General features: G+C 40.4%; 2 protein-coding genes across 2 annotated transcripts in view; one reads left to right on the top strand and one right to left on the bottom strand.

Moving 5' to 3' along the window:
* Positions 1-27,033, top strand: part of LOC132178371 (protein NO VEIN-like) — a 49,542-nt gene that overhangs the window by 8,177 nt on the left and 14,332 nt on the right. The window contains exons 4-8 of the mRNA XM_059590813.1: positions 3,949-4,383; positions 15,971-16,072; positions 22,309-22,486; positions 22,857-24,634; positions 25,312-25,524. Coding sequence (XP_059446796.1) covers positions 3,949-4,383; positions 15,971-16,072; positions 22,309-22,486; positions 22,857-24,634; positions 25,312-25,524 — 2,706 coding nt within the window. The remainder of the gene's footprint in view (positions 1-3,948; positions 4,384-15,970; positions 16,073-22,308; positions 22,487-22,856; positions 24,635-25,311; positions 25,525-27,033) is intronic.
* On the bottom strand, positions 240-940 carry LOC132180097 (replication protein A 70 kDa DNA-binding subunit C-like). The gene is made up of 2 exons (XM_059592951.1): positions 646-940; positions 240-360 (listed from the first exon to the last, which is right to left on the bottom strand). Exons 1-2 carry the CDS (start codon positions 923-925, stop codon positions 323-325), a joined length of 318 nt encoding a protein of 105 aa, XP_059448934.1. The 5' UTR covers positions 926-940; the 3' UTR covers positions 240-322.

Here is a 27,033-nt window from a genome sequence, read left to right on the forward strand (position 1 = left end):
ATATCGAGCATGAGAAATTACAGGAGAAATGCCCCATACATCACTATGCACAACATCAAAGCATTTTGTAGCACGACTACCATGAGAAGAAAACGAAAGAGTTTTACTCTTACCAAGTTTGCATACAGAACAATCAAATGACAAATTTTGAGAAACGCGTTCTTTATTGCCTAACAAACCAGAATTTAACATATGAGACAGAATAACAGAATTTGAATGACCCAAACGTTTGTGCCATACTTCGTTCGGAGTATTAACTGTCCTACAAGCCAAAGATAAACAACTAGGAATTGAAAAGTGCAGTGGAAATAGTCTGCCAACTTTAGGCCCCTTCGCGAGTATCTTCCCCGACACCTGATCCTGCACAAGACAACCATCACGAGAGAAATGGACATCATAGTTTTTTTTCAACTAACTGGCCAACTGAAATAAGACTATTAGAAAGGCCAGGAGAGACATAAACATCTCTGAATGAAGGATTAATATCTCCTACTTCATTAATAGCTAAATGACTTCCATTAGCTACTTGAATATGAGATGAACCATGATATGGACGAACATTGCAAAGAGTATCAGACGATCTGGTCATATGATTGGATGCTGCAAAATCAATAAGCCAAGACTTAGATAAAATAGTACCATTACCTTGGAGCCCTAAGGCAGAAAAGGCTGACATAATCATCTGCTGGACCATTTCAGGAGTAAGAACAGCTGATCCGGCCGCAGAAGAAGAGGCTGAGGACATCACTGGAGCAGCAGAGGTGTTTATTGTAGCCTGATAAGCAGTAGCTTGACGATTCTGAGGCCGAGTGGGACATTCTTTGATAAAGTGGCCCGGTTTTTTACAGTAATTGCAAGATTTCTTTGCACAATTGGCGGCAATATGACCATACTCCTTACAGCTAAAACACTGGACCTTGCGCATATCCTTACCTTTCCCTTTCCCATAGGCTGCGTAGGCTACTGGATTTGGATTGGAATCGTGCTGAAACGTAGCCTGTGTGAGAAGACGCTGCTCCTCACGAAGTAATTCTCCAAAACAAACATCCAAAGATGGCGAAGGGTCCCGATTCATTAAATTTGAGCGAGTAACCTCAAATTCAGGGCGTAATTTCATCAGGAATTGATCTCTCTTGCTCTGCTCATGAACAGCCTGAACAGCAGAGAGAGATGCAGTAGGTACCTTCGCATAAATCATATCAGAAAATTCTCCCCACAAATCCTGAAAACCAGAAAAATACTCTGGAATTGAGAGATTGCCTTGAGTGTAATTAGCAATCTCATATTCCAGCTGAAAACGGCGTGCGGTATTGTCCTGATGATAAACCTTCAGCAAATACTCCCACATAGTCTTCGCAGTCTTATAGGGCCTCAAATTGAGCACAATAAGAGGATCAACAGACCCTAAGATCCAAGACATCACACGTGCATCCTTGACCTTCCACTTAGCTAAATCCTTAGCTTCTGTAGGAGCTGGATCACTACCGTCAATATGGCCCCACAATTCTTTTCCCGTAACAAATAATTGAAATTGGAATTCCCAAGCAGAATAATTTTTTCCAGTAAAACGGACCCCAAAAGTCTCGCTAGAAGACATAATGAAATAAAAAAAAATTAGAAATTAGACAACCTGAAAAAGAAGTAACAGGCCCACCAGATCTGTTGGACAGCAAGCCCAAGTCCTCTCAAGTCAAACAGCACCAACCAGCAGCCCACCAGAATAGCAACACAGCCCAAGCCCAGCAAGCCCAAGTCCAAGCAAGCCAAACAGCAATCCTAATTTGCTGATTGCTGACCACACCAAACAGCAAGCCCAAACAGCAAGCCCAAACAGCCAGCCCAAACAGCCAGCCCAAATCCAAACAGCAACCCACTCAGCAATCCCTAAACCACGCTCACAGCACCAACCAGAAACACGTCAACAGCCCCAAAACCTCCAGAAGAGCGCCCAAACAGCACCCAAATCAGTCAGCAACCCAAACAGAAATTGCCGACAACACCAAAATAGCCGACAGAAATCGCCGACAGCCCCAAAACCTCCAGAATAGCGCCCAAACAGCACCCAAATCAGTCAGCAACCCAAACAGAAATTGCCGACAACACCAAAATAGCCGACAGAAATCGCCGACAGCCCCAAATCCCCAGGAACACCACGCCGACAGCACCACGCCGACCTTCCAGAAATCGCCGGAAACACCACAGACTTCACAGACCTCCAAAGAGTCTGCCGACAGCCACTAATCACCACAAAAGGAGTAGTTTCCGGTAAGAAATTCCTACCCTCAATAGAAACTGCCGCTACCCTCGACAGAAACTTCCGAAAAACAATTTAGAACCCTAATTTAGATGATTTTGGCTCTGATACCATGTCAATTGTACTAAATACCTCTCAATGTGAGGGTTGCTAGTATTATATAGAAATTATCTAGGTAATTACAGGCTGTATCTCAGTGATTACAGCAATCTAGGGAAACAAATAAGGTAACTAAAATCTACCTATTAATTACAATATACTATAGCTATAATACAAGAACCTGCCATAACTAGAAAGACTAATTATGGCTAAATATGTGGACCATTATCGATTGGCCGGTGCATTTAGTGTCTCTTGGATTAGGGTTCCATAACATTTTTTTTTTCAAGATTGTCAATTATCGTTTATTATCAGTGCAATCTAGTTCTTCAAGCTTTATAAAAATGTCAAATATACATACTACTTGAATGAAGGTTTTCGTGTTCTGCAGTTATGATATAATTTTTTTTTTGGAACCTATGATAAGCTTAAATTATTTCCTTACTTTGAGGAACATTTTGGACAATACTTTCAACCATTTTCATTTTTTTATTGTCGTGAATTCCTTTTTTCTAATAAACTCCCTTTTATAGACAATCCCAAATACTAACTCAGTTTTATTGCTATTTTTTTCAGAATAATAATGAATAGTGGTACATTAGTGCTGTCAAAGGCCTGTCTGAACCTTAAGGCTAGGAACCTTTTTCTAAGGTGTTCACCATGAGTGCGCTTTTTTTCTTTTCTTTTTTTTTTTTAATTTTTATTAAACACAATTTATTAAAAAGCGCAAAAGGCACAACCAAAGTATACATGAAATATACAAGAAAAGTATCTGGCTAGCAGAAGAAAAAGGATCAAGAGAAATATGAAAGCTATAAATATTTAAGTCAACGACAGCTGTCTAGTGATAGAGAGTCTTAAAAGAAAAAATCCTTTAGATTTGCCACCATATGTTTATTGTCTTCAAAGCTCTGATCATTTCTTTCCTCCAAAGACACTACATAAGGCAAGGGGGAACCATCTCCCATATAATGTCATCCCGACTCCTACCAAAAAACCCTTTGCATAACCCACACCAACCCTACAAGGCTGAAGATGAAATTCCATTCAACATTAGCCATCTCACAATGTAGTAAAAGGTGGTCTATTGACTCCACATTCTTTTTACATAAGCAACACCAATCAAGCAAGATGACATGCTGTTTTCTAAGATTATTCATGATTAAAATCTTCTCTAAGGCAGCCAACCAAGCAAAGAAAGCCACTCTCAAGGGAGCCTTATTCTGCCAAATACTCCTCCAAGGGAAAATGGTGTATTCAGCACATCTAGGGCTTTTTTAATTTTTTCTTTTTCAGCGTTCTCTTGTTTACTTCCTATGTACTAGGGTTGTCCCCCTTTGCACTTTTGATTTGCAATATATATATATATATATATAAAGTATTCAGCATATGTCATTTCTTCACTGGCTCTTACATGTGCAAATTGACATAAGATATGCTTAATTGCTAAACTTTATGATCACAGGATGCATATTTCTGTTATCCGAAAAGGGATGTTTTTAGAGAATATCACATTGAAGAAATCTGTAGAAGCATTGAAATCAGAAGCTGATAAGAAAGACATGGAACACCCTCTTTTTTCGTCGCTGAAGAAGCAGTTGGATGATGATTGTACTTCTGAAGATGAAAGAATTGATAATGCTACCAGCCACCATTTTAACTTGCCATCACAAAATGTTAGAAGTTCTGACCAAGTTAGTAGCTGTCCTTGCCCATCTGAAATTGAAGATATGATACAGCTTGGGTTGAAAGGTGAAATGTGTGGGCACCCTTCTCCTTCTAGTGGCAGCTCAAGGGATAGATCACGTAAAAGGAAAGGAAAATCTGAAAATCTAGGCTGCACCACGTCTGCAGCCTCCAAATCATGTGAGAGACGCAACAAAGAACTAGATGTTCAGCCAGTAGATAATTCCAGCAAGACTAAGAAGGCTAACAAAATGATTGGAGTTGATCTTGCAATTGATAATAACACTATGAGAATGTTCATTACAACCTGGAAGAAGGCATGTTGTGAGCAAACTGTGTCTGAGGTATTTTCATTCTCGTGCTACAGATTATACTTCATATCTGTCCACTGCTTCATATTGCTTATCTGATGTTGAATTTTAATTTTACTTTGTAAGATTTACATGTACATTGGCTTCTTTACAATGATTTCACTACAATTCTGAAGGTTCAAGCCTTTTCAGAATCATATTACATAGTCTTCAAAAAATTTACCATAGGGTGTCTCTCATGTGATTTGGTTGGAATTAAATAATTTTCATTAATAATTTCATAGCTAAGTCGTACTGCAATAGCCTGGTCCTTTGGGAGTGGGTTATTCATATATGAAGTATATATTTGACTGAAAATTAAAGGATTTGACGTTCACATCCTATTAGGACTGAAAATTTTGCTATGGCACATAATATCAACAAAGGTTTTGGCCATCCCTTTAGATCCTGTGGGTATTGAAGATGATACTATGGCAAGTTCTTGTTTGTTTGGGGGCACATGTGCCTCCCACCTCCATCCTCTCTTCCTAACACCAAAAAAAGGAAAAAATAATTCAGATTAAGTGTTTGTTCATATCCTATGAGGTGAGAGAGAGAGAGAGAGAGAGAGAGAGGTACAACCGAAGTATATAGGGATTATACATGATATACACCAGTAGGGAGAAGAAAAAGAACACAAATCTAGAAACTTTGGAAAATTATAAAATACAGGACTACTGTGAGTAGCCATCCAAACATAAAGGGATTTGAACATAAAAGCTTTTAACTCTATCAACTCTATCACCCAACTCTCACAATCTTCAAAATTTTGCCCATTTTGTTCCCGCCAAATACACCACATTAAGCATGGAACCATTCTCTATGCTTCTATATTACAATGGCTTCCAAATTGACTTTTGCAACTAGCTAACAGCTCCACTACCTGTTAGGACATGACCCACTCTATCCCAAAAAGACATAAGAGCAAAACCCTCCAATCTCTAGCCACCTCACAATGGAGTAGAGATGGTAATCAATGAATTTCCGCTCTTCTTGGACATACGACACCAGTCAATCACAAAGACATGCCTTTTCCTTAGGTTATCCAAAGTTAATATCTTCTCTAGCACATCCGTCCAAACAAAGAACACCACTCTCGGAGTGTTACTGATTTGAGAAAAGGGTCTCTATGCATTTTCTCTCTTTTCTCTCATCCACCTCCGCCTGAGCGTAGGCATGTGGGTGGCGTGTGAGTGCTGTTTTGGTGTTAGTTTTTAGTTGTTTGGTCAGTGTCATGGCTGGTTCGAGAAGGTGGTCTATGGAGTCCAAAGATTTTGAGTTGTTGATTAAGGGAGGGGCTTCAGGGGTGAGGATTTTTGAAAGAAGCAACAGGAAATAAAAATCTATTTTCTTGAAGAAGGATGAGCTAGTGTGGCTGGTACGCATAGTGGAGGATATGGTGGCAGTGGAAACCTCTGAAGTCTTTTGGGATCAATCCAGAGCAAGGTATCCACGGATAATTGCGCAGAAATGTTCCAATAGACATGGGGGCTTCTTGACGATAGAAGAATTTGATGGAAGGCAACGTTGCAGTTCGATTATTATTCCAGAGGGTCGCTATGATGAAGGATGGGAACGCTTTATCTTGGAGGTGTGTTTCGCAAAGTCAGCTTTGTGTGAGGTCAGAGAGGCCAAGGAGGGAAAGAAGGAAAAAGAGGGGGTGGGAAGGAGGAGCTATGTGGAGGCTTTGGGGTTGACGGTGCAACCGGTAGAGGATTGTTTCAATACTTATACTGAGCTGATTGCCAGAGTTCCAAGATGGCTGAAGGAGGTCTCTGCAGAGAAGGAAAAGCAAGCCTATAATTTTGTCATGCATATGGGGGGTTCTCAAAAGATCAAGGACCCGGTGAGGACTTTGGGCGGTCGCATGGAGGGTCCAACGAAGATCCTTTCTTTGGTTGAGATGGGAATGAGCAACTCAAAGGAAGGGGATTATTCGGGGGATGTTAACAGAGCTCCGGCGAGTAGCTTCCAACCTCCGGTGAGCAGTTTGCATTCTATGGTGAAGCTGCCAGCATCGATAACTGGTGCTAAGCTCTTGAAGGGACGGGAGGGAGATGGCTGTCATGTGGAGTAGTCCCTATTTCGTGTAAAAGATGAGCAAATTAATGCTAGGGAGTTGTTGAGAAGGCTAAAAGGAGAGGTTGACGTGGGTTTGGTTAGGCTAGACACAGTGATCAGTAATCTGGAGATCTGTACAACAAAGCATGGTGTGGCTCGTGATTGTAGATGATCGGTCAGAAGGGATATAATCAAGGGTGGCGTGGCCTAGTTCAACAAGGCTTAGGTTGGGCGGCCCAAGTTGGATCATGGTAAGCCTGTTCAACCAATTAAGACTTATTTTAGGAAGAAGAAGGCTCGGCCCATTTTGATCCAGGCCTTGCTAGTAAGGTCTTGGTTATGCAAGATGCTTCTGTTGTGGAGTGTGTGGCAAGGCCCTTGGAGAAAGGGGAGGGCTCGCGTTCAAGGCTGAAGCCTGCAGGAGCGACGGCTCTTTCGGCGGGCGGCCCATATGCTCCAGTGTGCGTCGATGTTAACTCTGAGCTTGCCGATTCTAGGTCGCTGATCTCCGACAGGTTTCGTCCTCCCCTATTGACCGTTTCTGTGCCTCCGGCAGAGGCGCCGATGAAGGTTGCATCGACTGGAATAGGGCCGGTCGATTATGAGATTTCCGGTTCTGGGTCGCTGATCTTCGACAGGGGTACCCATGCTCGGCTTCCCCTTTCAATCGCTTCTGTCTTCGGTAGAGGTGCCGACGAAGGGCGCGTTGCCAGGAGAAGGGCCAGAGGAGAAGTCTTTGGTGAGGGCTGGTGTTCTGGGTGACGCTTCGCCAGTGGGTTCCACTACTTAGATTATCTCGACGATGGGAGTACGCGTTTTTGTCTCGGGTCCTCAGGTAAAGGCGCAGGTTTTCCCCCCCGCTCCTGACGTCTCTTATGATCCGGCGATTGGTTAGTGCTCTCCGAAGGGTGGTTCGAGTCTTTCTGCTCTGGGTATTCTAGGCAAGGAGCCTGGCAAGCGGGCGACACCGGTACCCTTAGGGTCTGCTGCCGGTGTTTGTGCGGAGTCTGTGAGGGTAGAAATCCTGGGGAGCAGTCTCGCTGATCAACATCTGGGTATTCTAGGTAAGGAGCCTGGCATTCGCACGACGCTGATTGTAAATTTGGATGGAGCCTTCCATGATGAAGAGGGTTCCTTTTCTCAGGAGTCTTTCTTTCCGAATTCTTTAGATGAGGAACCACTGGCGGTGCAAGAGAGGGCTTTCATTATCAAGGCTTGCAAAGAAGTTGGGCTATTTTGCGATGGAGAAGAAAGGAAGTTTGAAGAGACCATTGGGCTTGTTATCGCTGACAACAAGGCCAATGAACATAGTGGTTATGGAGTGGTGTTGTATGTGCAAGATGACCGGAGAGTCAGTCGATCACCTTCTTCTCCATTGTGAGCTCGCAAGTGCTCTTTGGCACATGATTTTTCAGTGTTTTGGGTTGCATTGGGTAATGCCTTGCAGGGTGAGGGCCTTGTTTGCTAGTTGGTGGTCGGGAGGACGTTCTCGAAGCGCGGTTGTGTGGAAGATGATACCTCTGTGTCTTATGTGGTGTATTTGGAATGAAAGAAATGCTAGATGTTTTGAAAATTCCACTAGGACCATAGAGGAATTGACTCATTTCTTTCTCTTTACTCTTTACTCTTGGATGGCCGCTTGGCTAGCTTCTTTAGTGATTAGTTTCTCTGATTTTCTTTTTCATTTCTCCCCCTCCTAGGCGCTCTCTATTTATACTTCCCGTGTATATGGGTTGCGCCCCTCTGCGCTCTTTTTATATATCATCATTACTTATCAAAAAAAAAAAAACAAGGCCAATGAAATGGAAAGGGAAGAGATAACGCCTGTGGTTAAAAAATGTATGAGAGAGATCAATAATCTGCAGTCTTCTGTTAATTATTTGGAGAATTCTATAAGGGATAGGAATAAGGGAAAGGCCAATCGAGTTAAATTATGAAGCTCAAAATTCTGTCTTGGAATGTGAAAGGTTTGAATGCGACGGAAAAGAGGTTGAGGGTTAGAAATCTTCTAAGAAGTTGGAAGGCAGATTTAGTTTGTTTTTAAGAGATGAAGATGGATTTTATTTCACTTAGTTTTGTGAGGAGCTTATGGGGCTGCCCGTATGTGGAGTGGTGTTCTGTCTCTTCTTCTGGGGCTTTGGGTGGTATTTTGCTTGTGTGGGAAGGTAGATGTTGCTTTGGGGAGTTATGTGGCGGCCTGTTCGTTCAAAAATGTTGAGGATAGTCTTGTTTGGGCGTTCGCGGGGGTGTATGGGCCTAATAGAATCAATCCCAGGCGTCTTCTTTGGGAGGAGCTGGCAGGGGATATGTCGTGGTACATTGGTGGGGATTTCAATGTCACACTTTATCTAAGTAAAAGGTCGAGGGGAGCTTATTCTCGGTCTTCTATGAGGGATTTTGGCAAGTTCATTTCGGAGCAGGGCCTCATGGACCTTCCCTTACTTGAGGGGATCTCTACTTGGTCTAATAATCGCTCTTGGTCTAAGCTTGACCGATTTCTCGTTTCTCTGGATTGGGAAGGCTGTTATCAGGACTTGCGTTAAAAGAGGTTGCTTCGGGTTTGTTCCGATCATGCTCCTATTATTCTGGATTGCAATTTATCTTTGGGAGGCAAAAGACCTTTCAAATTTGAGAACATGTGGCTTAAAGTGGAGGGTTTTGTGGATAAAGTTCGCAGCTGGTGGGCATCGTATCATTTTCATGGTACTCCGAGCTTCATCCTTTCTAAAAAGATGCAAGCTTTGAAGTGGGACATTAAAAGATGGAATGCTCAAGATTTTGGCGATGTGGGTGCTTGTTTTAAGGCCCGTATGGATGATCTTAAAGCTCTTGATAGGGTGGAGGAAGAGAGAGGGTTATCTTCTAAAGAGATTGAGAGGAAAAGGATGCTTGCTAGAGAGTTAGAATCCTCCCTCTTACAAGAAGAAATCAGTTGGAGGCAAAAGTCGAGGATCCGTTGGTTGAAAGAGGGTGATAAGTGCACGAAATTTTTCCATCGGATTGCTAATGCTAACAGAAGACCGAATTCTATAGAGTCTTTGAACTTTAATGGCACTATTACTTCTGAGCAAGAGGCTATTAGTAATCACATCACCCGTTTTTATGAGTCGCTCTTCACGGAGATGTCAGTCAGATATGATATATATATTTAGCCATAATTAGTCTTTCTAGTTATGGTATATTTTTGTATTATAGCTATAGTATCTTGTAATTAATAGGTAGATTTTAGTTGCCTTATTTGTTCTCCTAGATTACTGTAATCGCTGAGATACAGCTTGTAATTAGCTAGACAATTCCTATATAATATGAGAAACCCTCACATTGAGAGGTATTCAGTACAATTGACATGGTATGAGGGCCATCATCTAAATTAGGGTTGTTTTCAGTTACCTGTTGAGGGGCGTAGGAATTGTCAAGCTTGGGGTGGGACTGGGTTGTTGTTTTTGTGGCAGTCGATAACTTAAGGGGAGTTGTCGATCATTCTGGTGGGTTCTAAACTGCTATTCGGCAGTTTCTTGGTTAGTGGAGAATCCTTGGCGGCTATCGGCAAGGTCTGTGGTGGTTGTCGGCAGGTTCTGTGCAGTCTTGGAGGGCATGTTGGAGAAGGTTGCCAGAAGGTTGGCCTCTTGGAAACGTATGTATTTGTCAAAGGGGGCTAGGCACACCCTCATCAAAAGCACCTTATCCAATCTCCTTACCTATTTTCTGTCTCTTTTTCCTATTCCTGCTACTGTGGCAAGTCGCATTGAGAAGCTCCAATAGGATTTTTTATGGGGTGGGCTCAATGATGAGTTTAAGTTCCACTTGGTTAGTTGGCACGAGGTTTGCTCTTCGGTTTCTGAGGGTGGTTTAGGGATTCGGAGTTTGCGTTTATTTAATCAAGCTCTTTTGGGGAAATGGTTGTGGAGATTTGCTCATGAGGAAGAGGGTTGGTGGAGAATAATCTTGGTGGCGAAGTATGGGGTGTTTTGGGGTGGTTGGCGTTCTAAGGTCCCTCGTGGATCACATGGGGTGGGGTTATGGAAATACATTTGTAGGGGCTGGAGGTCGTTTCAAAGTTACTTTAGATTTGATCCTAGAGTGGGGTCGAAAGTCAAATTTTGGGAGGATACTTGGTGTGGCGAGTTGTCTCTCAAGGAGGCTTTTGCTATTCTCTTCAATATAGTTAGTAATAAGGATGCTTCCATTGCGGATATCAGAGAGTGTTTAAATGGCAGGGTTCTTTGGAATGTTACCTTTACTCGTAGAATTCAAGATTGGGAGGAGACGGTCTTAGCCTCTCTTTTCTCACTCTTGTATTCGCTCTCGATGCGTGGGGAAGGGGAGGATCGGATGTGGTGGATTCCTTCAAGAAAAGGGAAGTTTGAGGTTCGCTCTTTTTATAGGAAGCTTGCTCTTAAAGAGCCCAACCACTTCCCTTGGAAAAGTATTTGTCGTACCAAGGTTCCTTCGAGAGGCGTTTTTTGCTTGGTCGGCCGCCCTTGGGAAATCTTACATTGGATAATGTTCGGAAGAGAGGTATTGTTGTGATTAACCGATGTTGCATGTGTGCATCGGAAGGGTAGTCTGTGGATCATCTCTTTCTTCATTGTGGGGTTGTGCGCACTTTGTGGGACGTGATCTTCTCTTGGTTCAACATGTGTTGGGTTATGCCTAGAAGCGTCAATGAGATATTTGCGAGCTGGTGGTCGGGAGATAAATCCCGTAGTGCAGTGGTGTGGAAGATGGTTCCCCTTTGTCTTTTATGGTGTCTATGGAAGGAAAGGAATACTAGATGCTTCGAGGATTTGTCGAGAAACCTTGAGGACCTTGTTCATTTATTTTTGTACACTCTCTTCACTTGGACGGCAGGCTGGCTTGCACCCTTAGTGATCAACTTTCCTGATTTTCTTTTTATGTTCTCTTCTTCTTTCTCCACTTCTTAGTCGCTCTCTTGTATATTTCCTGTGTACTTGAGTTGCGCCCCTTTGTGCTCTTTTAATGCATTATTACTTATCAAAAAAAAGAAGAAGAACACCACTCTCGTAGGGAGAGACAGAGAGGTAAGTGCCGTATAAAAAGATTTGATCTCGAACCTCTAGCTTTTGGAAGGGATCCAACACAATCCATCCTTACCACCTTGGCTCAACCTGAGAGAGTTTAAAAGTCGTTGGGAGGAAAGATCAAACGTTCGGGAGGAAAGATCGTTCAAGAGGAAAGATCAAACGTTTGGGAGGAAACTTCGATCGTTCAAGAGGAAAGGTTGAACATTTGGGAGGAAACTTCGAATGTTCGAAAATCAAAACTTTATTTAAAGCATATATTTTTGACAGTTTATCTAGAGGATTGTAAAACACTTTACTTGAATAAAATGAAGGTTCTCATTTTTGTAAATTATTATTACCATTTAAACAAATATATTTATTCATGTATTTATTTTTGGAGTATTACAGCTGGAGAGGTCAATTTGAAAGTTGTTGCATTTTCGAATCTTGGAGGATGGCTCCTTTGTGCTTAATTCAATGTATTTAGAGAGAGCGGAATGCAAGGAGTTTCAAAGATTATGAGAGATTGGTGTTAGAGTTAAAAGCTGCTATGCGCAAATTATTTTTTGCTTGGATAGCGGTGTACGATGGTCCTCGCTTTTCTAGTCTTACGGAATTTTTGAACTTGTGTTCTTCTTTTACTCCCTAATTAAGGGCCTCTCTTGTATACTTTCTGCGTACTTGGGTTGCGCCCCTCTAAGCTTTTAATGAAGGGTTAAATACTTTTTTGCCCTATGTGGTTTAACAATTTTATTTTTTGCTCCTTCGGTTTTAGTTTTTATCATAGGTGGTACCTCGGTTATTCATAAAGACGGAGATGGTACCTCCGTCTAACTTTTGTCCAAAATTTTACGGAAATTCACGTCAGCGCCACTAAAATCTCAACACGTGTCCATATTCTTAAAAAAATTAAAATTAAAATGATTAAAAACATTAAAAAATTAAATTAAAATTAAAATTAAAAAAAAAAAAATCCTTTTTTTTGGAAAAGGGGTGGCCAGGTGGCCAAACCACCCCCAAGGACATAGATCAGAGCTCTATGTGGTCAATCTTCCCTTCCCCTAAGTTCCCTTAACCCCTAAACAACTACCCTCCATAAAGCTCCAGGTTTCCAGTTCTGTCCCTTAGCATTTTCGCAGTTTCACTCCTTCTCGTCACACCCTCATTCTCAAAAAACCCACAAGAAGCCCCTGCTTTGAACTATGCTCTGCGCTACAGGCTGTGGTAGAAGAAATACAAGAGCAAAGCCAGGAACCAAACCCCAAAAGAAAGCTCTATGTGGTCAATCTTCCCTGGTCTCTCTCTCTGTTTTTGCAATTTTTTTTTTCATTGGCCTTTTGGGGTGGCCGGCCACCCCTTTTCCCCAAAATGTTTTTTATTTGAAAAAAAAAAAAATTGTAATTTAATTTTGTTTTTTAATGTTTTTAATCATTTTAATTTTAAAAAATTTTATTTTTTATTTTTAATTAGGTATATGGACACGTGTTGAGTTTTTAGGAGCGCTGGCGTGGATTTCCGTCAAATTCTGGACGGAAGTTAGACGGAGGTACCATCTCCGTCTTTATGAATAGTCGAAGTACCACCTATAATAAAAACTAAAAGCTAGGGGGCAAAAAATAAAGTTGTTAAACCACAGCTGGGTCAAAGGTATTTAACCCTTTAATGAAATTACTTACTAAAAAAAAAAACAGGTTTAAGTTCTCTACTTGCAAATTGAAAACTCTATTTTTGAGATCTGTGTGATTGGATGTTGGCTGATTGTGGTGTCCATGTGTCTTGTTTTTTAGATTTTTTAGATCCTTAATGCTGATTGTAATCTTTAAACGTACACTTCCTGCACTTATAATTTCTTTAATAAAATCACTTCTTGTAAGAAAAATGGAAAACACTAAAACTCCTACTAAGCAAAGCAAAAGACTATTTACTAACTAGACAAGACACATACTCCAGCTACAAGGAAAACTCCCTCAAAAAGGAAAACTTTTGAGGTGAAGTCTTTCTACAAGGTGAAGACTAATACAGCCCCGGTGGATGGCCCGTGGAAGCTTATTTGGAAGAGTAAAGCTCCTCCACGTGTGGCTTTCTTCGTATGGAGGGGAAATTTTAACTTTGGACAACCTACGAAAGAAGAACATCATTGTGACAGAGTGGTGTTGTATGTGCAAGAAAAGTGGCGAATCTATTGATCACCTTTTAGTGCATTGTGAAGTGGCTATAGAGGTATGGAATATGATTTTTCAGCTGTTTGGTATAACGTGGGTGATGCTGGGGAGTTTGAAGGAATGTTTGGGAAGTTGGAGAGGGCAAAGGGTGAAGCGGACAGTCATACACCTTTGGCGGATGGCCCCTTTGTGTGTAATGTGGTCCTTATGGAGAGAAAGGAATGCGCGGAGTTTTGAGGATCGGGAGATGGGAATTATAGATTTGAAGAAATGGTGCTCCAAACACTTTTATCATGGAGGGTCTTGGGGTATTCTTCGCAAGCTTCAACGCTCACGGAATTTATAGATTTCTGTGCGTCCTTTTCAGTTTAAAGCTTATGTAGTAGGCTCTTTTGTATACTTCCTGTGTACATGGGTTGTGCCCCTTAGGCTTTTTAATACATTGACTTTACTTAATAAAAAAAAAACATACTCCAGCTACAAAAAGCCAATCTAACAAGAATCAAAATAAGCAAGACTCATACCCAAATAATTACAGGGATAATTTGCAGAATCACTAAATTACCCCTATAGTTAGAATTTTCAAATATATAGGATTGTTTTGGATCTGTGAAGGAGTATATGTTGGCTTTGCAAATTTTCGAGTTTGCCTCCCACATCATAGTCGTAAGGAAGAAAAATACAAAAGCATCGCTCTCTCTCTCTCTCTCTCTCTCTCTATATATATATATATATATATATATATATATATACCCTTTTTGTCTAACCAAAGGAAAAAGAATGAGCTTCTCCTATATTCTTTTCTCTTATTTTCTTTATTGTAATTTTTCCTGTAGCATGTTAAGAAAAAGGAGTGTAAGAGATTGAAGAATTTACACTTTCATTTTGTATTATGCCTGCTGTTTAGCTAAAAGGATTTACACTTTCATTTAGCTAAAAGGATTGAGAAAGTCCAAAGAGATTTCTTGTGGGGAGGAATGGGATATGAGCCTAAGTTGCATCTTGTAAGTTGGAACCAAGTCTGCCGTCCCCTTCGCTATGGTGGTCTTGGGCATTCGGAAGTTGTTCCAGTTTAATCAAGCTCTTTTAGGGAAATGGCTTTGGAGATATGCGAATGAGAGCAAGGCTCTTTGGTGTAAGATTATCAAAGCTAAGTATGAAGACCAAGAAGGTGGGTGGTGCACGAAGGAGGTTTCGGGTTCTCATGGTGTGGGTCTATGGAAGCATATTCGCAAAGGGTAGAATTTTTTTGCCAAAGGTATTCGGTTTGAGGTGGGGGAGGGTTCAAAAATTCGTTTCTAGCATGATATTTGGTGTGGGGACAATCTCTTGAAGCAAGCCTTCCCGTCCTTATTTAGTATTGCCAAACACAAAGAAGCTTGGGTGAAGGATAATTTTACTTGGAGGAATGGGGTTGTCGAGTCGAATGTCATTTTGTACGGCCGGTCCAAGATTGGGAGATGGATTTGGTTTCTCCTTTTTTTGATCGGTTGTATTCTTGCAAGGTTTCCATAGACAGTGCAGATCGTATTTGCTGTTCGGCGTCCAAGAAGGGCAAGTTTGAGATTAAGTCACTCTACAAGGCCTTGTCCAATTCTAATCAAGAGGAGTTTCCTTGGAAGAGCATCTGGTGTACTAAGGCGCCTCAGCGAGTGGCATTTTTCGGGTGGAATGCTGCTCTAGGCAAAATTTTGACTCATGATACTCTGCGTAAGAGGAACATAGTGGTAGTGGAATGATGTTGCATGTGCAAGAAGAACGGAGAGTCAGTCGATCATCTTCTTCTCCACTGTGAGATCGCAAGTGCTCTTTGGCACACGATTTTTAAGCGGTTTGGGTTGCATTGGGTCGTGCCTTGCCGGGTGAGGGACTTGTTCGATAGCTGGTGGTCGGGAGGTCGATCTCGAAGCGCGATTGTGTGGAAGATGATCCCTCTGTGTCTTATATGGTGTATATGGAATGAAAGAAATGCTAGATGTTTTGAAAATTCCATTAGGACCATAGAGGAATTGACTCATTTTTTCTTCTTTACTCTTTACTCTTGGACGGCCGCTTGGCTAGCTCCTTTAGTGACTAGTTTCTCTGATTTTCTTTTTCATTTCTCTCCCTCTTAGGCGCTTTCTGTGTATACTTCCCGTGTATGTGGGTTGCACCCCTTTGTGCTTTTTATATCATTAGTACTTATCAAAAAAAAAGTATTATGCCTGTTGTTTTATTTCTTGTTCTAATGTTTCATTTCGTAGCAGGGGCCTGGTCTTTTTTGTTTTTGTTTTGTTTGTTCATGCTTACATTAATGGAATGTAATTGTCAGCTGATATCTCCTAATGTTTGTAGGTTTTTGAAGGGATGCTTCAATTTTATAACAAAAAAGTTCGAGGGAAGAAAATGAGATCAATGTTGTCATCCTTCCCATTTATTGGATTACTAAATATTGCAGTAAGTCGATTGTGTTGAATTTTAGTACCATGCAATGGAGCATGTAATTTAACTGGTTAATAGAATCTTATGATTACCAATATATCTGTATTTTCACTAATTCATATTTTATATGTAGGGTTGGGAATCTGGTTTCTTTGTTAGACCAATTAATCTCAAGTCCACTTGTATACTCCCCATGTACTAGAGTGTGCTCTTTTCTTTCAATTAAGTTTATTACTTTATAAAAAGGAACAAGTATCCTATCTAATGCTATTTTTTCGACTTTGAAGGAATCAAAAGCTGGATATAGACAAATGACAGTTGATTTTGATGATATAAACTGGATTTTGAACTGTAGCCTTTTTTTTTTTTTTTTTCTCTACTGTTGCTTTCACTTTGCATGATAAATTTTTTTTATAAAGCTACTTTTTCTTTTCTACAAGTCTTTGTGTTGGTAAATTTTGTTTGTTATGAAAAGGTTGAGAAGGTCATTGCTGGAGAATGCCTCAAATAAAGAAATATAACACTTTAGATTTACAGCTATTAATCGTTTAACAGATATACCATTATTGTATTCTATTAGAATATCTCTCTTCTCTTCCAGCCAAAAGGGGAAAAAAGAAATTATTTTTCTGGCAATCCTATTTGTTAAGGATTGTTCTTATGCTTCAACAGCCACTAGTTTGCAAGACAATTTTGGCGGAAATTTAAGATTCTTAATTCTGACTGGCAACTGTTTACTTATTTTTTTTAATTTTTAAAAAAAGGTCTTACAATCGGATGATGACAACGTCTTTAGGATAATATGACTAGTCACTTTTAAAATCTTGCTTTTTATAGATAAAAACTGCTCTATGGTACTCCTGATAAGGTTTTTCCGAGTTTCATAATCAGGCAATGCTTGATTGACGACTTGGTGAATGGACATATTTTACCTTTATGCTCTTTTATACGCTGCTCTATAATGTTACTTCCCTGGATTGCCGTTTCTTGTGCTTCTATGTGCTCTGTTCCACTTTTTTTTTTTCTTTTTTTTTTCATCTTATATTGTTGGTGTCAAAATTCTACAAGTAGGTTCATGATATTAAGTTGATTGATGAGGCCAACGGTCTTCAGACCAAATGATATCTCCTCCACTGATAAGTTAGGGTTTAAGGGTGAGATCATGGGTTCAATCCTGTACGAGTGCATGTGTTATTTTCACCTAGAAAGAATGTATGTCTAATGACTTTGAAATTAGATCTTATTTCACTGGAGTGGAAATTACTCTCTCTCTCTCTCTCTATATATATATATATATAAAAGTAATGATGCATTAAAGAGCACAGGGGGGCGCAACCCAAGTACACAGGTAGTATACAAGAGAGCGACTAAGGAGGGGAGAAAGAAGAAGAGAACATAAAAAGAAAATCAGGAAAATTGATTACTAAGGGAGCAAACCAGCCTGTAGTCTAAGTGAAAAGCGTGTACAAAAAGACATGAACTAGGTCCTTTAGATTCCTCGACAAATCCTCAAAACATCTAGTTTTCCTTTCCTTCCAAAGGCACCATAAAAGACACAGAGGAACCATCTTCCACACCACAGCGCTATGGGATTTTCCGCTTGACCACCAGCTAGCGAACATCTCTTTAACGCTTCTAGGCATAACCCAACTCAAGTTGAAGCGAGTGAAGATAACAGCCCACAAAGTGCGCGCAACCCCACAATGAAGAAAAAGATGATCCACCGACTCCCCTTCCAATTCACACATACAACAACGATTAATAACAACAATACCTCTCTTCCGGACATTATCCAAGGTAAGAGATTTCCCAAGGACGGCCGACCAAGCAAAAAACGCCACTCTTGCAGGAGCCTTGGTGTGCCAAATACTTTTCCAAGGAAAGAGGTTGGGCTCTTTAAGGACAAGCTTCCTGTAAAAAGAACGAACCTCAAACTTCCATTTTCTAGAAGGAATTCACCACATCCGATCCTCCCCTTCCCCACGCATCGAGAGTGAATACAAGAGCGAGAAAAGGGAGGCTAAAACCCTCTCCTCCCAATCATGAATACTACGAGTAAAGGTAACATTCCAAGGAACCGTACCATTTGAACTCTCCCTGATATCCGCAATGGAAGCATCCTTGTTCCTAGCAATATTGAAGAGACCGGGAAAAGCATCCTTGAGGGGCATCTCACCACACTAAACATCCTCCCAAAATTTGACTTTCGACCCCGACCCAGGATCAAATCTAATGTGATAGTGAAACGACCTCCAACCCCTACAAATGTATCTCCATAATCCCACCCCATGCATTCCACGAGGAACTTTAGAATGCCAACCGCCCCAAAACACCCCATACTTAGCCACCACGATTCTTCTCCACCAAGCTCCTTCCTCATTTGCAAATCTCCACAACCATTTCCCCAAGAGAGCTTGATTGAATAGCCGCAAACTCCGAATCCCTAGACCACCCTCAAAAATCGAAGAGCATACCACATGCCAACTAACCAAGTGGAGCTTAGGCTCATCATTGAGCCCACCCCATAAAAAGTCCCGTTGAATCTTCTCAATGCGATCTGCCACAGAAGCAGGGATAGGAAAAAGAGACATGACATAGGTAGGTAGATTGGATAAGGTACTCTTGATGAGAGTGAGCCTAGCCCCCTTTGACAAGTACGAACGTTTCCAAGGAGCCAACCTTCTAGCAATCTTCTCCAACATGTCTTCCCATATAGCCAAAAGCTTGAACAAACCCCCTAACGGAAGACCCAGATACTTCAAAGGCAAAGAACTAGTGCCACAACCCAGAATACCAGCCAACTCACCCACCTCAACCGCATCCCCAACCGGGACCAAAACAGATTTGGCCCGATTTACTTTTAACCCCGAGACAGCTTCGAATCCAATGAGAAGGGCTTTAATAAATGCCCCACAAAAAACCAGCGTATCATTAGCAAAAAGAAGGTGAGAGACATTTACCCGATCAGACTCTTTGTCACCCACAAAGAAACCATCGATGAAACCCCTATTAATAGCAGCATTAATCATCCTGCTGAATGCCTCCATGACCAAGATGAACAAAAAAGGCGAGAGAGGATCGACTTGTCTCACCCCACGCGAACTCTCAAAAAAGCCGGGGGAAGAACCGTTGACCAAAACCGAGAACCACACAGACGAGATACAATGCTCAATCCATAAACAGCATTTCGCACCAAACCCGCACCTTCTCAACAAGTAAAGTAAAAACTTCTAGTTCAAATGATCATAAGCCTTTTCCATATCCAACTTACACAATAAGCTGGGATCCCTAGATCTGATTTGGCTATCCAGGCATTCATTGGCAATAAAAACCGAATCCAAAATATGTCTACCTTTGACGAAGGCATTCTGCGGATTGGAGAAGGCCCGATCCATAACTCCCCTCATTCTGTTGGCTAACACCTTGGCAATAATCTTATAGGTCCCCCCCACAAGACTGATAGGACGAAAGTCCTTCAGCTCGGATGCCCCATGAGACTTCTGAATAAGAGAAATAAACGTAGCATCAAGACTTTTTTCAAATTTACCTCGATCGTAGAACTCTGCAAAAACAACCGTAATGTCCAATTTGATCACATCCCAACAGTCCTGGAAAAAAGCCATAGAAAAACCATCCAGACCCAGAGCCTTGTCCCTATCCATATTTTTAACCACCTTCCTTTCCTCGAAGGGAGCTTCCAGATTAGAAGACTCATCAACATCCAACATGTCAAAGTGAAGATTATCCAACCTCGGTCTCCAACTTAGAGTCTCCGAGAAGAGTGACTCATAAAAGCGAGTGATATGATTACTAATAGCCTCTTGATCAGAAGTAGAAGAACCATCAATGTTCAAAGCCTCAATAAAATTCTGCCTTCGATTGGCATTAGCAATCCGATGAAAGAATTTCGTGCACTTATCACCCTCTTTCAACCAACGGATCCTAGATTTTTGCCTCCAACTAATTTCTTCTAGGAGAAGGGAGAACTCTAACTCACCAGCAAGCACCTTTTTCCTCTCAATCTCTTCCGTGGATAACCCTCTCTCCTCCTCCACCCTATTAAGAGCTTTAAGATCATCCATACAAGCCTTAATACAAGCCCCCACGTTGCCAAACTCTTGAGCATTCCATCTCTTGATGTCCCATTTAAGAACTTGCATCTTTTTAGAGAGGATAAAGCTCGGAGTACCTTGAAATTGATACGAGACCCACCAACTGCGAACTTTATCCACAAAACCCTCCACTTTAAGCCACATATTCTCAAATTTAAAAGGTCTTTTACCTCCCGAAAAAGAATTGCAATCCAAGATAATAGGAGCATGATCGGAGCACACCCGAAGCAACCTCTTTTGACGCAAGTCCAGATGACGAGCTTCCCAATCCGGAGAAACTAAAAAACGGTCAAGCCTAGACCAAGACTGATTATTAGACCAGGTAGATATCCCCCCAACTAAAGGAAGGTCCATGAGGCCCTGCTTCGAAATGAACTCTCCAAAACCCCTCATTGCAGACCGAGAATAAGCACCCCTCGACCTTTCACTTGGATAAAGAGTGACATTAAAATCCCCACCAATACACCACGGCATTTCCCAACAGCTCAAAACCCCTGCCAACTCCTCCCAAAGGAGACGCCTGGAAGTGACTCTATTAGTCCCATACACCCCCACGAATGGCCAAGTAAGACCATCCTCAACATTTTTGAAAGAACAGGCCACCACATAATGCCTCAAAACAACATCTACTTTCTCAACAACCCTCTTATCCCACATGAGCAAAATGCCACCCAAGGCCCCAATGGAAGGGACATAGCACTACTCCACATACGGGCAGCCCCATAAACTCCTCATTAAGCTAAACGAAATAAAATCCAACTTCGTCTCTTGAAAACAAACCAAATCAGCCTTCCAACTTCTTAACAAATTAACCCTCAACCTCTTATCCCTCTCGTTCAAACCTCTCACATTCCAAGAAAGAATCTTGATCTTCTTGATTTAACTCGATTGGCCCTCCCCTTATTCCTTTCCCTCGCAGAAAACTCCAAAAGGTTAACAGAAGACTGTAGATTATTAAGCTCTCTCTTACCTTTTTTAACTGCAGGAGAAATCTCTTCCCTTTCCATTTCATTGCCTTTATTGTCAGCAATCATAACCCCAATGGTCTCCTTAAGCTTCTTATCTTCTCCATCGCAAGAGAGGCCGACTTCTTTACAAGCCTTGATAATATAAGCCCTCTCCTGCACCTCCAACTTCTCCTCATCCAGAGAATTTGGGACAAAAGACTCCTGAGCAAAAGGATTCACTTCTACAGTGAGGACTCCACCCAAATTTATTGCCTGCATTGTGCAAAGGCCCGACTCCTTTCCCAGCGTACCCAACTCAGAGCCGCCCGGAGATTGATCCACCGGGCCACACCCCAGGGATTCTACCCTCCCGGACTCCACATAACCTCTGGTAGCAGACCTTGAGATAGCCGGCGACACCCAACTGCCAGGCTGCTTACCCAGAATCCCCATGGCAGAAAATCTCAACCCACTCGTCGGAGGGCACTGATCCGCGATACCGACTGCCGGAGTAGGGGAAACTTCATAAACAAGAGGGGCAACCTGCGACTTTACCGAGGAATCCGAGACAAAAACACCCATCGTCAAATTTGCCTGGACAGTAAAACCCCTTGTCGAAACCTGTCCCGGACCACCAGCCCTCAACAGAAACTTCCTCGCCGGCCCCTTTCCAGACAAAACTATCTTCGTTAGCGTCTCTGCCATAGCCGCGACTTCGCCCGACGGTGGAAGGACTGCGAAATCATCCCTGGCGCCAGGCAGCAACCTAGAATATATATATATATCCTAATGGCCTTAATTATTACCATTAGTGGCGCTAGTTGCATGGCCTTGTAAAATTTCAGGGTGCTTCTTACCTAACCTGTTTGTAATTGTATTTTTATGACTCATATGTAGTTATCTATGCCATCTAAAGTATATGTTTAAGACATTTGTATCCAAATGAAGTTTATCGTATGACCTCAGCATGGGTTTTTTTTTTTTTTTTGTGTGTTCTACAAAATGATCTTTTAGGTTCCTCCAGATGGTATAGGTGCTATAATGGCACCTTCTGTTTGTTAGAGTCTCGTTATTTTCATTATTTTTTATGTTTTCTGTTTGCATAGACGTATTGACTTACCTATCAAAATCCTGTTATGATGCTGTTCTATGAGATTAAACATTATTATTAATTGCTTTTTCCATATTGCAGGTATCATCTATGAAATCTGGAATGTGGGACTGCATGTCTGATACTTGCCAAACCAAAAGTCAACAGGAATTGACGCAAACAAGCATGGAAAAATGTTCTGAATATGAGATCATAGATGTTGAACCAAGTGTTAAGGATGCATCAGTCATAGCTGAGCATGGTGTGGAGCGCACACACAGTGAGTACTATTTGCTTTTGGAAATAGGCTCTGCTAAATAATAGTTCAAACCCGTGACTGGAGTACACATTTTGATATTATCTTGACTGTTAAAATTTTGCTGAAATTTATAAAAAATTTCCTAATTAGATTCTCCTCATAGTGTCACTATTGTAATATTCGTGCTTAAATTTCTACGAACATTATGTTGGACTTTGATATTCACCAACCAAAAGGTCTATTTTCATTTGGCTTCTGGGAATGATTTGTTGTTATATACTTGCAGTGAATTTGGGCAGCTTCTGTTTTTTGAGTTTCCCTCCCTCATTTGACTATCATTTCAATATTTTCCCCCTATTAACTTTTATACCTTGTTATGATGTGTAATTAGATGTCACAGGTGTTTCTGTTGAAGACATTTTCAGGAAAGTAGCACTGTATTTTGAGCTTGACTATGAAGTCATGGCTTATGGTAAATCACTTCTAGAAAGGACAATTATGCTCTTAAGGAAGCTTAATGATTGTGAGTTTTGGTTGGTGGAGCAATTTTGCGTCAAGACATTCAAGTCCCTTGGTTATGGGGAGTTTTTAATGTTCCTAGAAAAACATGCCTCTTTGCTACCTGATGAGATATACAACTTCTTAACAGGTGACATATATGAAAAATCCCCTTTGGAGGTTTGCATGCTCCAATATCAGTTGATTGTTTTAGTGTCACAAGCTTTGAATGGATTATGGGACAATGAAACAATGACAAAGCAGATGATTTCTTCACTGCTTATGAGGCAATTCCCTTTGATCAGTTTCAAAATTTCAGAAAATGGTTCCATGGCAGATTTTCTAGATATTGTGGGGAATCATAAGAACAATGTAACTTCTAAAGGTGTGCTATTTTCTGTCACATTATTTGAAATGTATCCAGTTGAAGGCTCATCAGCCCATGATGAAAATGATTTATTGGAAACCACCAATGTGAGAATTGACCTCAGCCAGAAAGCAGTAGCCCTTAAATCCGTTACATCCAAGGATGCAATTGAAGTCTTACTTAGGGCACCGCTGATGTCAGATTTAAACTTTTGGGCACACTGGGACCTCATATTTGCTCCCTCACTTGGTCCTTTTGTACCATGGTTGTTGAGTGAAGTCAACACAAAAGAGTTATTGTGTTTGGTGACTAAAGATGGAAAGGTCATGCGCATAGATCATTCAGCTACTGTGGATTCATTCTTGGAAGCTGCACTTCAAGGATCCCCTTTCCGAACAGCACTGCAGCTGTTATCTCTATTCTCGTTAGTTGGGGGAGAAAAATATGTTCCCTTGTCCCTTTTAAAATGTCATATGCGCCATGCATTTGAAGTTATTATGAAGAATTCTCTGGAGAATATGGAAGTAAATGACAGCCAGAACTCTCTCATGCAAGGAAACAGTACACAGAAAATGGTTGATGAAGTTGCTACTAGTAATTTGAGTAGTGAGTTACACATTAACTTTTGCAAAATGATTAATGTTGTGCCTTTTGTGTCAAGGTTTGTCCTTGATTGTCTTGGCTATTTACCCACAGAGTTTCGTGGTTTTGCTGCTGATGTTTTGCTTTCTGGAATGCGTGCTCTCATCAAAGATGCTGCTTCTGCCATTTTGTGTGAATGCAATCAAACAGAGCAGCGTCTCATGCTTCATGAAGTAGGATTGTCTCTTGGTATTGTGGAGTGGATTGATGATTACCATTCATTTTGTTCCAGTGATCCTACTGAGCTGTTTGCATCTGCAACTTTATGCTTGAAAGCTACTGGGCCTGAGATTAGCATAGGCTCAAAGAATATGCAAGATGCATTGGGTGAGTCTTCCATTTCTGAAGCAAATATGAGCGTATCTGTTGTGAAAGATGGGCATAATGAAGAGAGTACTGGAGTTTGTCGGTCAATTGATGGGTTAAATGTTTTTGATGATAGAATTGGCAGTGGTCACACGCCTTGCTTGTCTGAACTTGATGAAGAGAAGAATGCAGCCCTGGTCATTGAATCTATCAGGCAGGATGAATTTGGTTTGGATCCAAGTCTTTCTAGCACTGAAAGTAGCATGTTAAAGAAGCAGCATGCTCGGCTGGGGAGAGCACTTCATTGTCTTTCACAAGAGTTATATTCTCAAGATTCACATTTTCTTCTTGAGCTGGTAATTGTATTGTCTCTTTCAATGTGCTTACTACAACTATACACATGACTAACATGATGAAGCATATAAGTTTGTAGAGTTGATTTTCTACACGTCTTATATTCTGTTAAGATTTTCCTTTTATATTTTTAAATATTGCTGGTTTAATATATGGTTGCCATGTAGTTGCTAGAAGTTCTTCATGGTGCTGAATGTTGGTTGAAAGATGAACTTCCATAATATAGATAAGAGTTATCCTCCAAACTGGATTAAACAGATTGTTGATCTACAATTTATAAGCCTTAGCATCATGGTGAAAAATAAGAGAGAAATGTAACTACGTTATTGATCCTGAAATGGGCCTGATTTGTAATCTACTTCTAGGTTCGAATTGTGAGTTATAGTTTTAGGATTTTACATTCTCACAAATGCATTTTGCGAAAGGCAGAGAGTGACAGAAGAAGATAATAGTGCCCTTATTTGTTGTACTTGGGAAATAGGATCTAGTTTATAGTTTTACTTCTTGTCATCCATATCATTCTTTCTTGGTTAGTACATCCTGAATTAATAGAATCTTTATATGTTCAACTTTATAAACGAATTTGGTTATTGGTTTGAAGTTCACAATAGGCTGCTGAGAAGTCTCTGATTTTTTTTTCCTCAATAAATCAATCAATTTATTGTTCATTTTGCTTCAGGTTCAAAATGCTGATGATAATATTTATCCAAAAAATGTGGAACCGACTCTAACATTCATTCTTCGAGAGTCAGGTATTATTGTTCTAAACAATGAGCGAGGCTTCTCTGCTCAAAACATCAGAGCACTTTGTGATGTTGGAAATTCAACAAAGAAAGGATCTAATGCTGGATATATCGGGAAGAAAGGCATCGGCTTCAAATCAGTATTCCGGGTAATGTTTGAAGAAACACTGTTAACATCATTCTTTAGTTTTTCTTTTTCTTTTTTTTTTTTCAAATGCTATCTTTTTTTTAGAAGTAATAAGCAGTAATGTTTGAAGAAAATGGGCCAGTATGGTAAAGTTTTGAAAAGCATTTTGGGTTTTGAGTTGAAAAGGTTAAAGTTGTAAATTAATTTGGTGGGAGCCACATTTAAGAAAAGTTGAAGATTGGTTTGGTAAAGTTTTGAAGAGTGTTTTGTAAAAATTAAAAATTAAGAAATATTTTTATAAAATAAAAGAAAAAGTTAAAATATTCCAACACGGTGATGGTGGTGATCTGGTGGATTTGGCGGCCATCCATCTGGCCACCACCACACGGTGCCGACAGCAGAAAGACCCTTTTTTTTAGTTTTAACATTTTTATGAAAATTGTTCTGTTTTAGTTTTTGAGAAGTATTTTGGGTGTTGAGAAGAGTTTGGTAGTTTGAGCAGCATCTAAAAATCCGTTTGGTTAACTGGTTTTTTAGAAGAGTTTTCAATGTTTGAGAAGTGAAAATAGCTTTGTAAAAGTTTTCCAAACAAGTTATCAACATTCTTTGCTTTTTTTGTTTTCTGTTTTGTAAAAAAAAAAAAAATTATGTACTTTTTTTTTTTTTATAAGTATTAAGCAATCTATAGATATAATGAAAGAGGCCGTCACCCATGTATTGAGGTTACAAGATATCATTCTTTGTTTTCTTTTCTTTGGTGTCTATCTCAACGAGTTTAAGTTTCTTGTTTTATTTTGGTTTGGTTGATTTCCTTTTTTCCCCTTAAATGAGGTCTAGGAGGGAGTAATTAAACTTAACCGAACTCAACTAAGAGATCATAAAATATGTTTGAAAGGTACAGAAAGCTTTGGTTGCTTGTCTGTTTGCTGTTCCAAGTGCACAATCTAGACCTCATTTTATTGTTCAAAATTCGCTGAAATATATCCTTATATAATTTGAGTGCTAGTCTTCTTTGTTTAAACACATGGCACTAATTTTCTTATCAATCTTCTTCTTCTTTTTTCTTTTCTTGCCTTTGAATGAGTCTTCCTGGTTAAGCTCTGGCATTTAAAATGGTTTTTGATATGGCTCAAGGTTATGATTCTGTAACTCCAATAATGAACACTAACAATCGCAAAAAGTTCAGAAGCAGATTATTTAATCTAGTGTTGAGGCTCATCTTCAATTTAGTCAATCACCTTTTTGACTATATTCATCTTTCATATGCACTCCAAAGCTCTATTGTGGCTGCCGGGTGTTCTACCCAAGGTTGTTAAAATGTAATTGATGTAAAGAATTTAAACATTTGATTAGTATTATTAAAGTAGGTGTTTAAAGAATCATGTACCATAAAGAGTATCGGCATATTTAGAATAGCACTCAACTGTTTTTGATTATTAATAAATGAGTCAAAGCTATGTTTTAAAGCACTCTACTTCTTCTAGAAAATTGACATTGTAGTGGAAAAAGTTGAGAGACGCAGCCTAGAGGC

The sequence above is a fragment of the Corylus avellana genome, chromosome ca4 (genome assembly GCF_901000735.1).
Source record: "Corylus avellana chromosome ca4, CavTom2PMs-1.0".
NCBI classification, from domain to species: Eukaryota; Viridiplantae; Streptophyta; class Magnoliopsida; order Fagales; family Betulaceae; genus Corylus; species Corylus avellana.